Source organism: Tigriopus californicus, chromosome 10 (genome assembly GCF_007210705.1).
Source record: "Tigriopus californicus strain San Diego chromosome 10, Tcal_SD_v2.1, whole genome shotgun sequence".
NCBI lineage: Eukaryota > Metazoa > Arthropoda > Copepoda > Harpacticoida > Harpacticidae > Tigriopus > Tigriopus californicus.
The window spans coordinates 3627161-3641976 of record NC_081449.1 but is presented as its reverse complement, the minus strand read 5'-3'; the positions used below and the strand labels follow the sequence as shown (position 1 = coordinate 3641976).

The 14816-nt window shown below is 40.6% G+C and overlaps 3 protein-coding genes across 4 annotated transcripts; 1 reads left to right on the top strand and 2 right to left on the bottom strand.

The window, feature by feature from the left end:
• Positions 1-614: 614 nt before the first annotated feature.
• LOC131889253 (uncharacterized) lies at positions 615-7671 on the bottom strand. Its single transcript, XM_059238322.1, has 4 exons — positions 5886-7671; positions 5586-5826; positions 1018-2585; positions 615-949 (listed from the first exon to the last, which is right to left on the bottom strand). The coding sequence occupies exons 1-4, from the start codon at positions 7493-7495 to the stop codon at positions 814-816; spliced, it is 3555 nt and encodes a 1184-aa protein (XP_059094305.1). The 5' UTR covers positions 7496-7671; the 3' UTR covers positions 615-813.
• Positions 2925-5476, top strand: LOC131888595 (endothelial zinc finger protein induced by tumor necrosis factor alpha-like). Of its 2 annotated transcripts, XR_009374130.1 has the most exons (3): positions 2925-3264; positions 4428-4695; positions 4781-5476. XR_009374130.1 is itself a non-coding variant. In XM_059237490.1 (2 exons), the coding sequence occupies exons 1-2, from the start codon at positions 3992-3994 to the stop codon at positions 4884-4886; spliced, it is 810 nt and encodes a 269-aa protein (XP_059093473.1). In that variant the 5' UTR covers positions 3930-3991; the 3' UTR covers positions 4887-5476. The 2 variants fall into 2 exon arrangements, 1 of the variants encoding a protein (XP_059093473.1); XM_059237490.1 differs by lacking the exon at positions 2925-3264 and having other exon boundaries at positions 3930-4695.
• Positions 7672-8302: 631 nt separating the features above from the next.
• On the bottom strand, positions 8303-10192 carry LOC131888589 (zinc finger protein 345-like). The gene is made up of 2 exons (XM_059237480.1): positions 8597-10192; positions 8303-8518 (listed from the first exon to the last, which is right to left on the bottom strand). Exons 1-2 carry the CDS (start codon positions 10093-10095, stop codon positions 8413-8415), a joined length of 1605 nt encoding a protein of 534 aa, XP_059093463.1. The 5' UTR covers positions 10096-10192; the 3' UTR covers positions 8303-8412.
• Between the last annotated feature and the right edge of the window lie 4624 nt (positions 10193-14816).

Here is a 14816-nt window from a genome sequence, read left to right as displayed (position 1 = left end):
TATGGAGCACTTGGAAATGTTTTTGACGTTTGGTTTAGTGTATTTTGTCTCTTTGTTTTCAATTTGAAGTGTTGCCGTAACTAAACTTGCCAGATTTTTCTCCTTGTTTTGGCCAAACTGAGGAAAGTAATATCTAACTAACATATATATACTAACTTAGATTCTTGAGGGCTTGAAGGTGCACTCAAAACGCACGTTAAGCCTCAACAGTCATCAGAATTGACCAAAACACCTTGGCAACTATGAAGCTAATGAATAACTCTGACAATGAACAGTATAAAGTGCTTATCGCACGTCGCATGAATATTATCCAAACTTCCCAGTAAGAGATGTCTTTCATTCCTTCAATGCTCTTGGTAAAACATCTTTGGACCTGTTTTGAAAACCTGCTGAACCCACTGGAGCCCAAATGGGCGAGGCATATTCAAGATGTGGCTGGGCAATCGACTTTTACAGAGTTAGCAGCATCTCTGGACTTAAACGTCCGATAGATCTAACCACACGTTTGAAAAGCTTTACCCACTTTGAACTGGATATAGTCATCGCACTTTCTATTATCTAATGATTGACCATGAATGAAAACATATTTGCCAATTACTCAATGCTATCCACAGTACAATACCTCCTGACACTTTACTTCTGGAGCAATTGGCTAAAAGCTAAATATAATTTCGTTTCAAATTAACATAACAGGTACCGGGCAATCACTCCCGCGATCTTCATCAATTGATCATTACTAGATCATCACACAAAGTCAAATTGGGCCGTTTCAATGGGCTGGAATCTGCAATAAATGCCTTGATCAGAATCCGGTTAAACGGACTCAGGCGTTTCTTCATTGGTATTGGCCGATTTTTTCCCTCTTCGTCTCGTGATTCCTCCATGGACATACTTCTTGTGATCGGTTAGATTCCCACATGCACTGGCCCTATAGTCACACAGATTGCACCTATCGAACAAAAGGCATTCCATTATGATCGTTCATTCCACAAATGAAATAGAAAATTGATACCATACTTGAACGGCTTTTCTCCGGTATGAGTGCGAAGATGGACGCTCAAGTTTTGCCTGGTCTTGACCTTCTTCCCACATGTGGGACAAAGGATCTTGGGTGCTTCATGCACCGTCATATGCTCGCCCAAGCGGGTTTTTGACCCGCATCGGAACCCGCAGATCTTACACGCGTGCTTGTCAAATTCAGCATGATACTTGTTATGGTGAGTTTGCCATTTGGCCTTGGATGAGAAGCTCTTTCCACATTCGGCACAAACACAAGGCACATTGGCTCTTCTCTTTTTATTGCCTGATGAGTTCACATGGGAAGGATTCAAGTCACTCAGGGACTCACTTGGATCGTCACACTCATCAAATTTGGCATCACACAAGAACACATGGTTTTTGATCACATTTTGGTGACGAAACGTCTTGGAACATGCATTGCACTCATACGTGAATTTGGAACGAGATCCTTCAACATGACGTATGGTTTTGTACTTCTGACAAGCCTTCCAATGTTCCACTAAACTCGAAGGATCGAGGCCAATGGAGACATTTTTCTCACATTTTGGACATCTCAGATGGGTGGCCTCCGGATGAATCAATGAATTGTGTCCGGTCAATTGAATCGGCGACTTGAACGAGAACGAACATTGTTGGCAAGCGAAAATTCCCGGTTCTGATCCCGGTTCTTCCGCACGAGGCGAATTCATTCCTTCAGGATCCTCGGTCAACTCGGGAGTCACAATGTTCTTCTCGATAATATCACCGATAATGTCTTTGGTATCACTGAGGTGGTCATCATCGAGGATCGGACCCGTGTCCGAGGATGGCTCTGGCATGGGCGTTTCCACTTTGACCTCCAGTTTGTTCTGAACATAACTTTCCAAATCAAAGTCGTCGTCGTTGTCGTCGTTGTCGTCGTTGTCGTCCTCATCGTTGTCTTCCACGCCTTCATCATCAATCTCCAAATAATTGGGAACCACATCTTGATAACGAGCTTTATGTCGATGGGATCTCCGACGACGATCCTCCCGAACTTGGACGTGAGGCTGTCCTTCATCATCCTCTTGTTTGCCCATCATCCCCCGATTCGTCAATTCACACCAACAATTGACACACACATTCGACCCACCCGAATGTGGAACCACAATGGAACAGTCCCGTGAAAATTCACAAGACAGAGGGAAATGTCGATCCGCCAATTTGAAGCCCACACAAGGTTTTCCATTTTGGAACAAATCAAAGGCCTTGATCATTAACTCGCCATAGTTGGTGACCTGGCCTTTCTGAAGGGTCCGACCTAGAACTCGGAATATGAACTGATGAGTATGGGCATGATATAACAGACTCAGAGCGAAATGTGGCTCTTGGTTGATCATGAGATCGGGCAGCTCCTTGACAAGCATGATCCAATGCCCCAAGGATACTTTGGTCAAGCCCAGGGCCTTCAATGGATCCATGGTGAGGTCAGTCTTCTTGGAGAGCAGTTTAACGGCAGTGTCGACCTTGCTCCCCGGGGCCGAGGCCATAATGAAATCGGGTGTGGATTGTCGCAGCAATCTCTCCAAATCTGACACGTTTAACGTCTAACAAAACAATTGTGCAATTGTGAAGAAAAACACACAAAGTGGAACAGCATTCGGAGTCATTTTCATTACTTTTTTGACCAGAGGTTTTGTTATTCCAAGGGGTTTAAGTTGGTGAATAAAAAGCTCTTTGGGTTTATAAAAATTTCTAAAGTTAATATGACACTTTTCAGCCTAACATAAAAAGACACGTCAACAAAGAAGGATCAGCATGAAGCGGATTTTTTGAGAGGACTTACCCTGCAGACTAAAATGTTCTAGTCGCCAATTTACGCCAATGAACTACTACAAATACATTCACGCAACCTCCTGCTAAAGAAAAACGAAGAAAACGGGCTAAAAAAGGAACTTTGCTTGGCTGACACTGATCAAACTCAAATATTGTAGTGGTGTCTTGGGCATCGTTGACATGGAAAATGAAAGTAATAATAACTAATACATTCTAGAGCTTCATAAACCTTTTCAATTCGTGATTCTATATTCATAAACAAGTATCTTAAGGGACAAGTCGAGCCAATTGTGCCACTAACAACGGTCGCCCTGTTTCAAAGATAACAAAAAGTGACAGAACTTGATCTGAATGGAATGAAAAGAGCAAACACTAGCTTTCAACAAGATGGAAATAAAAGATTGTGATTCCCTCTCAGCGGATTCCTTATCCTCACAAGGTTTATGACAGGTGTCTTTGGGATCTTGGGTCTTGATTCTGAAGCAAAATTTTGATCTCCTGGTGAATGACGAGCCTCACTTTGGGCTCTCTCTCCTTTACCATCCAGCCTCTCAACAATACATTTTTCGGGTTTTGGGCCGAACCTTTGAATCCGGGAAGGTGGTTAGCCATGTAGATCTACTGGAGAAATGTCAGGAGCTCTTCTTCACAGGGAAAGTATGCATTGGTTTCATGAAAACCAATCGATCCTTTCCTTTATCCTGCAAATTTGCCAACGATTGCTTAATGCTCGTTCCTTCATCTGAAAAAACCTTGGCCATGTGTCGCAATTGTCGAAAAATGACGAAGCCATTGCAAAATCAGCCCCAGGAAACTGAATGGGACGACCCAGATGAGCCGCCTGATCGGAATATGTGGATGAAAACGGCAAATGATGCCCCAAGTTCCCTAAATTCTAGACAAATAATTACGCCTTTGAAATTTGAGATGGGCATGAAAGCCTTGAAAGTGGGTCTGATCTCAATGAAAACATTGTGATGGAAGAAAACCCACTGGGGCCAAAATGTTCCAGACCTCAAGAACAAGAGCTCAACGGAGATTCAATGACGGGAAGAAAATCTTATTATGAATGCTCCAGTTGTCATCAAACTTTTATTGACTTTGAAAGTANAAGCCATTGCAAAATCAGCCCCAGGAAACTGAATGGGACGACCCAGATGAGCCGCCTGATCGGAATATGTGGATGAAAACGGCAAATGATGCCCCAAGTTCCCTAAATTCTAGACAAATAATTACGCCTTTGAAATTTGAGATGGGCATGAAAGATGCGGATTATTCTAGTCGAACCATTATCAAATTGGAGGGCGAGAATGAACCTCTCGATCTGTATGACATCCTTGAAAGTGGGTCTGATCTCAATGAAAACATTGTGATGGAAGAAAACCCACTGGGGCCAAAATGTTCCAGAACTCAAGAACAAGAGCTCAACGGAGATTCAATGACGGGAAGAAAATCTTATTATGAATGCTCCAGTTGTCATCAAACTTTTATTGACTTTGAAAGTATTAGGGTTCACAAAGCCGTTTATCACCAGGATGGGTTTGCCTTTGGAAGTGGTGATCCCATGAGCTTCCAAGAGCTTCAGAATCAAGAAAAAACATTATCCTCTATAGTCCAGACTACTGTACACTCTCACAATGTCAGTCAAGCAAATATAGAGTCTGTTGATGTGAAACGTCATACTAATCGGAATCAAGCCACGTCTGATCAGTTGTCATGTCCCATTTGCGCTTTGACCTGTGCCACTATGTCTACACTCAAAGTTCACTTATTACTTCATGAGGTGCCCCACATCGTTTGTCGTACTTGTGGGCAAAAGTTTCAGACCCAGTCCAAGTTAATAAATCACAAACGGACTCACACGCGAGAAAAACGCTTTGCGTAAGTAGGACATTTAGGATGAGTTGTAATATTGAATTACGAACCAGAACTAAGCACATCAATTCGTCCTTATACTTGGTTTTAGATGCGATTTGTGCGATTATCGGACTGGACGTGGCGATACTCTGACCTGTCACAAGAAGTATGTTCATCTTGGCATTCCGCGACCAAAAAAGCGACCGAGGAAATGAATCTCGCTTATCGGAACGGAGAATAACAAAACCGAAAATCAACTATGAAAAAGATCTCTATATATATAAGAAGTATACCTTTTTGAGTTAATGGTGTCATTAAGTATAAAATTGGTATGTTAAATCTAAAAGAAGTTTCACTTTTTTTTTGTTTGAGGCTTTATTGATGCATATGATTTATAAGTTTATTTCACAAACTTTTCAAATTCTATCAGTCATGTTTCCAACACCTAAAGTGCAGAAACCTAGGTGTGTGGGTCCTCATTCTCAATTGTAATCGTAGAACCCCGAGTGAATGTTCATTTTAGGGATCACTTAAGCTACCAGGCAATCCTTGCAGGCCATCTTGATGCTTAAAATTTCAAGGCCCTCAAGGCAGTAAGATCATCTTCAAAAAAGCGTTTGCTTGCTGCAATCTCGTTTGTTCACATTGCGTTTATTTATTTGGTTGGAATTTTCACACATTGAGCATTTATGTCAATTCTAGATCAGTTTCGTATTCCAAGGCAAGTCTGATTCACCAATTTCATTTCGTCTGTAATATCATCATTGATACTAAATATAACATTTCTCTTGAAACAAATCTCATATTTCTCGCCATTCGCTGCTTACGCAAAAAAAAGACGCGAAAACGAAATCCATTCGGTAAAGCAAATCCATGAACATAAAATGACTCAATCGTACCACATAAGAAATTCATGCCATGTGAGAAAATGAGTAGTTTTCTTTCCACTGAGATTCAGGTTGAACAGACCCCGGTATAATCGGTTGCGGGATAGGATTTACCGTAGGAGTTGGGGTTTCCTCGGAAACCATCGCATTCCCGCCGCTTTTTGAAGCGTTTCCTTTCCGGTTCTTGAGTTTCATTCCTTGGTGAACGGACTTTTTATGATTGGTCACATTGGCCGAATTGGTACTGGCATACCCACAAAACTCGCACCTAAAGAAACAGGGAGATCAGTTAAACGAGTTAAACACTTAAACATTTTCATGTCGTACTTATAGGGCTTTTCACCGGTGTGGATTCGTTTGTGAATAGTCAGGTTGTGTCGATGTCGAAAGAGTTTGCCGCAATATTGACATTTATGTGTCGGATCCAAGTGACTCCGCATGTGATCTCGCAGCTCTGTCGTATCTCCAGCTCGATAATTACACACTTTACAGATGTAAGCATCCGACTCGAGATGTGCCCGGTTCTTGTGGCGTTTCAATACTGCCGTACTCGTGAAGGATTTGTCGCATTTGTCGCACATGAAGTTCAGAGACTTTTCATGGATGGCCTTGACATGGCGTTCCAAGGTCTCGGGATCTCTGAGCTCTTTACCGCACAATTCGCAGACATAATTGGCTGCCAGTCCTTGATCCTGCAAGTGTCGCCGCTCATGGGTATCGAGATTGCGTTTATATTTGGTCTTGAAATCACAGGTTTGACAATGCAGCCAGGCATCATTGTGCGTACGTTGATGTAGCTTCAGCAAGTAGCTCGTCTCAAACTCTTTGCCACATTGTTCACATTGGTGAATCTGCTCACGTTGTTTCATTTTGGTCTTTCGCACTTGTTCCTTTACTTTGCTTTTTATACAAGCCTCGTAATGGAGCACTAACCCATCGGATTCAGAGGACACATCCTCGAAACAAGAGGGACATTTCAAGGTCTTGAGCTCGGGATGATGGACATTGGTGTGAGTACAGATATCCTTGGCAAATTGGAAGCCTTCAAGGCAGATCTGGCAGTGGAACTCGCCCACGAAGTGAATATTTCTCAAATGTTGAGCCGATGAGGCTTGCTTCAAGGTTTTTAAACAAATCTTACAGGTCCAAGGTCGACGATCATAGGCCACTTTGGCCTTATGTCGCTTACTAGTACTACCATCGGGGATGAGGGGACTCAAATTATCGGGACTGTCAGACGAAATCAAAGCACTAGCCTTCACATTTTCACCATACGACAGACCAAAAGAATCCTCATCCTCATTTTCCAATCCATCCTCTGGAAGCACATCAGCATGAGCCTCAAAATCTTTGAATTCTTCCGACATCAAGGACTGATCCTCATGGCTAAAATCCTCATTCAAGGACACTTTTTTGGCTTTTCTCGGTCGTCCTCGTTTCTTTTGAACTTTCTGCTCAGAGGAGGCTTTTGACGCTTCCGACTCTGCTGAACATTCTTGGCATTGGAAGCCCTTCAATTTCGAATCTCGGGTATGGATGACAATTTGGCAATTGGGAGAAAATTGACAAGACAGCGGAAAATCCTTGTCTCTTTCCACTTTCAAGCCCAGACAAGGCACTGCATCCTCAAAGAGCTCTCGACATTTGGACAAGAAGTCCTCCCGAGATTCCACCATCCCGGATGAGATGGTCCGACCCAAAACTCGCCAAATAAACTGCAGACTACTGGGATTGAACAGAAGATTGAGGGCAAAATAAGGCTCATTGTCGTGAATGAAGAGGTCACATTGGTGGGGGAAGATCAGAATCCAGGAGCCTAGAGTGCAATGAGTAAGATTGCACGTTAGGAACAAATCCAACTCAGCAGGGACAAGATGGACGGACGAAATCGGAGTGATTTCTTCCGTTTTGATGTACGAATCATCTGGTGGATCCATGTTGAGGCACGCTTAAATTTCAGTGAGACTCTCAAACATGTCTCTTTGTTCACACTAATGGCATACTTCTTTACACATCATAGGATATATTCACGAGGGTTTCGTGGTTCTGGTTGGTTAACTTGATCGAGATCAAGTCCTTTTTTTTGAGTTCTTGGCTTTGTTTTGATTCGAGAGAAGGGTGACTGTATAGGAGTGTTCAATTTCGTTCGGGTCACTAAAATGACAATAGAAAAAAAAATCTTTTCCGATCAAGTGAGTTGTCAAGTGATCGTTATAATAAAATACGTACCCTGTTTCAACTGGGTTTCGAGATTTGAGCCGGATATAGCGGAAAATATTTTTTTATTTGTATGTAGCAGATGGTTTAACTAATGCCTTAGTGTTTTCTTTTATTACTCTAAGATACTGATAGTGTCAATATCAGGGCAGACTGTGAAGAAATGTTTAAGATTAACGATTCTGTACTAAGTCAATAACTTCACAAAAAGAGGTGAGCAAGCGCGTCAGGAACCCTGTTACCTGAGAAAAAACGATGGGCTTTCTTTCATGAAATAATTTGATCTATGCTTGATAACAAACATGAAAAACACAAGCAGCTCCAATAAAACATGAATTTGAGAACGTCATGACATGTGATCAATAAATTTATCTCAGTCAAAAGCCATTTCGGGGTTCAAAAGAAGTTTTGATGCCAATCGCCTAAAATCTTCCTTGCCATATATTGTTCATCTTTCCTTGTGAAAAAAATCAAAACAACCAATCCAAATCCCCAAAAGACAGGCCTTTGAATTTTCTCTCTCGAGATCGTGACTCAAAAGCATTTATTTTCTAAGAACATACGATGCACCAGGGATAACTGAAATTTGATTGCCAATAATCGGAAATAAAATGTGATATCCGCTTAAAAATGAGCGTTACGTTGGAAAACCTTCCGGCAGTTTCTTCCCGTTTTGATGGATGAACTTCTTATGATTGAGAAGATTGGCGCTGTTGTTACTGGCATAGTCACACATTTCACACCTGAAAGGATACAAAGAAAAAGATACAATATCCCTATTTTTCCGATCCAGTCTCTCGCACTAAATGACCACCACATACTTAAAAGGCTTTTCACCGGTATGGATCCGTTCATGAATCCGCAGAGATCCCTTGGACTTGAGCATCTTCCCACAATGGTGACACTTAAAAGTAGGCTCACCATGGCATCGGAAATGAGTTTTTAATTCGATTTTGTTCCCCGCCCTGTAGGAGCACTTTTTACAAGCAAACTCCTCAGATTCCGCATGAACCCGATTCTTATGGCGTCGAAGGATATCTCGACTAGTGAACTGCTTTTCGCATTTGTCGCATGCAAATTGTAGCGATTTTTCGTGAACCAGTTGAATGTGAGTGGCCAGGCACTTTTGGGTCCGCAATTCCTTCCCGCAGAGTTGACAAATACATTTTTCCAATAATCCTTGGTCAAGTAGGTGCCGCTTGATATGTTTCTCGAGGCACACCTTCCACTTGGTTTTGTAATCACACATATGACATTGAAAGTTGGTGGCATCACTGTGCACCTTCATATGTTTGGTGAGGTTGGAGGCTGAGGATAAAGTCTTTCCGCATTCATCACATTGGAACAATCGACCTTCGGCCTTGACCTTGATCAATTGCTTTCGGGCTTGATCGTTGGATCGTCGCCGAACACATTGCTTATAATGGTCTGCCAAAGCATCTCGATCGGTTTCAATCACAATATCGTCTTCACAAGATGGACAGGCCAAATGGTCCACTTTGGGATGACTGTGGAGATGATGTTGAGTGAGATCTTTGGCATATTTGAACTCTTGATAACAGATCGCACATTTGAAATGCCCTTCAAAATGAACGTGTTTCATATGCTTATACGAATTGCCAAAGGCCAGGGATTTTTGACAGATCGGGCATGTCCAGGGACGAGCTTCCGTGATCCGGTCTCGTTTTTGGAAACTTTCATCCTCATCATCCTTAGATTTAGCAGCTCTTTTCTTAGGCAATGATTTAGCTACTACAGCAGTCAAAGGGATCTTCAGCCCCTGGGTCGATTCTCTTTTGCTACCAAAATCCGCTTCGATGTTTGAGTCAATGGTTTCGTTCAAAGATGTTCTTTCGGATTCTCCACTATTCTGGCATTGTGGACAGATCTGACACTCAAATTTGAGAGGAATCCCACTCAAGAAGGTTGTTTGGCATTGCTTAGAAAATGTGCATGAAAATGGGAAATTGGAATTGGTCGGCTTTAGTCCTAGACAAGCAACCCTTCCCTTGAAATGGTCCTCACTCTTGACCAAAAGCTCAGAAAAAGAGCGAACCATGCCTTTTTCGATGGTTTTACCCAAAACTCGACAGATATATTGATTGGAATTAGGCTCGTACAAGAGGGTTAGAGCAAAATAGGGCTCATCGGTGTTAACAAAAAAGTCACAGGTTTCACGAATTATGAGTATCCAGGAACCCACTGATACATAGGTTAACTTTAAATCCTTTAATAAACACAGTTCGGCTTCCAGTAAGCCGCAATGTCGGTTCAAGAGATTGCTTTCAACCTTTTCTGGAAATGAGGGATCAGGCATCATCGTGATTTTGAATATCTCGAATATGAAGATTCACATTTTTGGGGGTTTGTTATTCTGCTCTTTTCAAAGGTCTTTGTTTATTTACATTCAGATGAGGATAACCCTCCTGCCAGTTTTGCCTGAATCGCTAAGGCCTGCTTTCTGTTGGGCTGTATTTGAGTTCGATGAAACACTCAACCTCTTAATATCTAGAACAAAGTTTGAAGGTTGAGAAAAGTGATGATAGAGGCGGCTCTTGATTCATCTTTGACTCGAAACTGAGTTTATTTTGATTTTGGTAAATAGTTATACGTCCAACTAACCGATTTGGGCTTTAATGTCACTCAAAACAGAAACGAATTGCCTTTTTCCTTTGGCCAAACTAAAGGATCCATCCCACCAAGCCTATGCTCACAGTATGAAATGGCTTTAGATACTTTTCATAACGCAAAAAAATAACGATATTATTCATGTCCCTGCCTTGATATGACTACGGTTGAGGTAAGTATCTGGTCAATAAAAAACCTCTTATTGACGACAAATCATTTAGATTTGATTGTAAATATTGTACATTTCATTTTATGGTTATTGTGGGCTGATTATGGGATGATTAAATTGAGGTTTTTGAAACAATTTATGATCAAGTAAATATGAATGAACAATCGACAGAACAAATCAAATCAGACCCCTAAAAGAGCAATAGCTCTGAGAAATCAAATGAACTGGAAAATATTTACAGAGTTTTTAAAAGGATTCCTTGATCACCACTCTCTTGAAACAGCAAACTTTTTTAAAACATTAAGAGGTTGAGTCTTGAACTCGAACACAATCATAGCTATGGACTTGTGTATGATCCACTTTGTGCAATGTAATAATTTGGTGGGGTCTTCATTAGCCTCAAATTGGCAAAAAAGAATACAAACGTCAAAAATATTGGCAGAGATTCGATTTGTCTTGAGCCCAAAATTTGGACCTTACGCTGAGTTTTTGCATTGTCATCCATGACTTTCTGATGAATCTTTTTGAGATGATTTTGACAAGTAAATTTGATGGAAAGGCATGCCTACATCTCTTAAGATCACCAAAACCAAAAGGGCATTCTATGCCTTATGAATATTGTGCACGTCAGACCACAAATTGATTCAATAGTTCTTGAAATATCATAAATCATTTGTCAAACAACTTAAATTACATTTAAATGATGGTAGTGAAACAATGGTTGGCTAACAATAAGGTGGTCCTGTGGCAACGGGTGAAGATATGTAAAGTCATTAGGAGGTGTATTTTTTACAAATTCGGCCCTTGTCGAAAAAGTAGCTTTTTTATGTCTCTGATTATTTTAGCAATATTTCATTTGTTATATTTTTCTTTGCAGCCTTGAGATGCATTCTCATGTGTCGTTACAAGAAGATTGCTATGGTGGACAAGATCTTAAAAAATCTCAGCTTTTGAAACTCCATGTCCTCAAAAGAAATGGATGGCCGCTGATTTGAAATTTAGCCGTCCAGTGTCTACTTCTGGCTTTCAATGTCCACAAAAAATGTATGACCAAAGGTTTGGCAAAAGCCTGGCTATCAAGGATTTGCATTAAAAGAAACTTGTAATCGAAGGCCATTTAGAGATCATTTCAGCTGACAAGGACCCTGTCACTAATACCACTCTTTCCCTCTGGTCTCATCAGTTGGTCTGGCTCAGTTAGAGCTCTAGAGAGAGTAATGACACTTCATCCAAAACATTCAATCCCTTTTTTATCACATTTCAAAAGTGGGTAGTAGGGTGTCGGAGTGATCCATGGCTGTCGCATTACTTAGTGTCGACCAAAACAGCCATGCAAGTAATCAACCCTGTGGCTCCCTGAATTTGGAACTTGAGTTTTACAATTACCTAACTTAAAGTGTCTCAAATCAAGCCCAATCACAGACAACGTGCAGTCATGTTAGAACCGAAAAAAATATCAGGGTCGTTTCTGTTGCAAGAGTTTATCTCAAGTTCTCGGTTATTTAGCCAATTCAAATTATGGACCCTATGACGTGTGATTCAAACACATATACAACATATACAGCACACCGGACAAAAAGCTAAATTAAACTTTGTAGGTTAATTTTTTCATATTTGTGACTTTTATCAAATATAGCTTGATCATGAAAACCCACTCCAACGTGAACAAAAATCTTGTACCGAGAGCGAGCTTTCCACTTCCGAACGGGCAGGGCATTAGTAACGAAATTACAAGTAACGAAATTACAGTAATTCGTTCCTTTTCTCGAAAAAGGAACTGTAATTGCATTACATTTTAAAATTGTGTTATTGTAACGACCCAAAAATCTACAAGAATTACTCGTTACTCGTTCCTTTTTCAGCTTCCAGAAAGTCCTTTAATTTTTCGTTTATCTCGTGACAGCTGAAGAACCTTAAAGCTCAACAGAAATTGCCATCTTTAGTAATTCCATCTAGCATATTTTGATCAAAGAAAGTCAGGGTTGAAAATTGTGTTTGCTCTTAACCACTCTGAAGGTGTTATTGGTTTTGAATCTTGTTGCATTTGCTACTTTAGTGTTTACATCTTCTCAATCTAATTACGTTGGACTCAAGCACGGAAAATGTCTCCTTGGCTTGAATATGAGCCTTCGAATTTCCAAAGCCTCCTCATTTCACTTCACTTAAGGGATGAACTTCTTACAGAGAAGCTTTGCCAACTTCACAATGTCTAATACTGTTTTCCATCATGAGTTTTGTGACATTGTTCCAAACCTTTAACAATCATTATCCCATCCAGGGTCCCAATCTTGACTCCTCAAAGTATTATGATGCAATACATTTTGAACAATTATGCCAAGATTAAACGCCAAGGCTCATTATTGAAAATTTTTGACAAGAAATCTTCGAATGTTACGCATTAGGACTGCTTGAGCCAAAAAACTCCAGTTCTTTTGAGAAGAATGGTCTGGATGGGGAAAACCAAAAAATATTGGTCATCTAAAGTTTTAGTAAAAGTAATTGTAACGAGTAAACGCCATTACATTTTTTTCGAATAATGGTTGTGTAACGAATTACTATTTTTGACTAATGTAACTGTAACTGTAATTCGTTCCTTTTATTGAGGAACGACTAATGCCTTGCGAACGGGACGGGAACTGTCTTGAACTGAAATGCAGTCCAATGTGCAATCAGCAAATCTTAGAGACGCACAGTGGCTGAGAGGAAAAAAGGGGTATTTTATATTGCTCGTTCAAGATCCCATTAGTTTTTTTTGGTGTAAAATACTGCTAATGATGATTTAATTGGGACTCTTCAGACGAAGAAGGATAGAGTTTAGAGTGCAGATATATTTTGGTCAATCTTACATTTAACTTGTGAGACACTGAAAAGTTCGTTTCAATGGTTTTGAAACCTTAAGACCTGAGAGTGCATTTTCCATTTTAGTGCATAAATTGGTTATGAATATTGACACCTTAACTAGCATAATTGAACCTACTCTGTTGCGTAAAGTTCATTCATTTCTTGATTAGCTGCAAGGTTCAACTATTTGATCTAGCCAAAATGTATTTTCTAAAATTTTGCTGCCATTTCAGTTTATGATCTATTACAATATCCTAACAATTATTATGCAATCAAGGAGGCTAATTGGTCAAACACATTTTGTTTGGTTACTTATCCCATAGGAAAGTTGAAGGCTTGAATGCGCACGGTTACGAACTTCCAACTTCTCAAGGGAAGAGCTAACAGATTTTGAAGAAAGATAAACCCACCAGACCACAAAAGACTATCTTGAAGGGTCTTTCCTAATCCCCGTAGGAAAGAGGAAAAAAGAAGTCTCCAATTTGTCTGCCAAAATTCATAGATCTTCCTGAAGAACATTAGATAAATGCGTTAATACCTGCATCGCCAAACGAGAATGTAGGGGGCGGTCACAAAATCAATTTTGGAATTCAGTGTTGCAATGTTTATTGTTTATTGAGAAACCACTCAAGGCACCAAGAGCTGATGATAGAAGAGTAATGTCATTTGCTTAACTTAGAATCTGACATATTTCCATATCTGTGATCATTGCCATCATGGAATTCGAACTTCTTAATCCAGTGGTCGAAAAGATCAATATCCAAAAGCCTTTGAAAGAAGGTGACACTTTTCAAGGTGATTACAATTAAAAGGATTCACAAATCTTCCCCAGATATCTCGATAGATACGAGCAGAAATAGGTAAACAACTCGGGCTGTCGAAATTCATCCTCGGATTCCTCTCCCTCATGGTTCAGAGATTGCTCTTTCTCCTCCCTCCACAGCTCTCAAGGGTCAATCAGTGGCTAATACACGAATTTGACACACTCGAACAGATTTAATTGCAATTGACATCTTACTTTCCGCTACAACTGTCATCTTTTCCCCCTGTCGTCACTGCTAATAGCGCCTATCTGTCCATTAGCCGAGGGAAACTCGCACAAACTCACTTAGTATGATACATTACGTGCTTGGCTTTGCCAGAGAGCCAGAGTGGCTGGCTATCTAGCTGGCTTATCAGAATGCCTGGAGATGGACTTCCCCAAGGAAATTGCGTTCTTTTCCCGGTGGACAAAAAGGTCACCCAATCCGCTCTTTGAAAGCTGTTCATTCACGCCTGATCTGTTCGGCTCAAAGGACCGAACGGACATCATTGAATTAGTCTTGAAAAGGTTTTTTTCCTTCTCTCATGGATATGCCACACATGACATTTTCTTTCCTTTTTTAAATATGGGGACGAGGGAG

Bases quoted from the DNA above. Each gene is read 5' to 3' on its own strand.
- LOC131888589 (XM_059237480.1), bottom strand. From the start codon at position 10,095: ATGATGCCTGATCCCTCATTTCCAGAAAAGGTTGAAAGCAATCTCTTG. The intron at 8,519-8,596 runs GTATGTGGTGGT...GTATCCTTTCAG, and splicing joins ACCGGTGAAAAGCCTTTTAA to GTGTGAAATGTGTGACTATG.
- LOC131889253 (XM_059238322.1), bottom strand. From the start codon at position 7,495: ATGGATCCACCAGATGATTCGTACATCAAAACGGAAGAAATCACTCCG. The intron at 5,827-5,885 runs GTACGACATGAA...CTGTTTCTTTAG, and splicing joins ACCGGTGAAAAGCCCTATAA to GTGCGAGTTTTGTGGGTATG. The intron at 2,586-5,585 runs TGAATTTCTTAT...TTGTTTTGTTAG, and splicing joins ACTCATTTTCTCACATGGCA to ACGTTAAACGTGTCAGATTT.
- LOC131888595 (XM_059237490.1), top strand. From the start codon at position 3,992: ATGTGGATGAAAACGGCAAATGATGCCCCAAGTTCCCTAAATTCTAGA. The intron at 4,696-4,780 runs GTAAGTAGGACA...ACTTGGTTTTAG, and splicing joins ACGCGAGAAAAACGCTTTGC to ATGCGATTTGTGCGATTATC.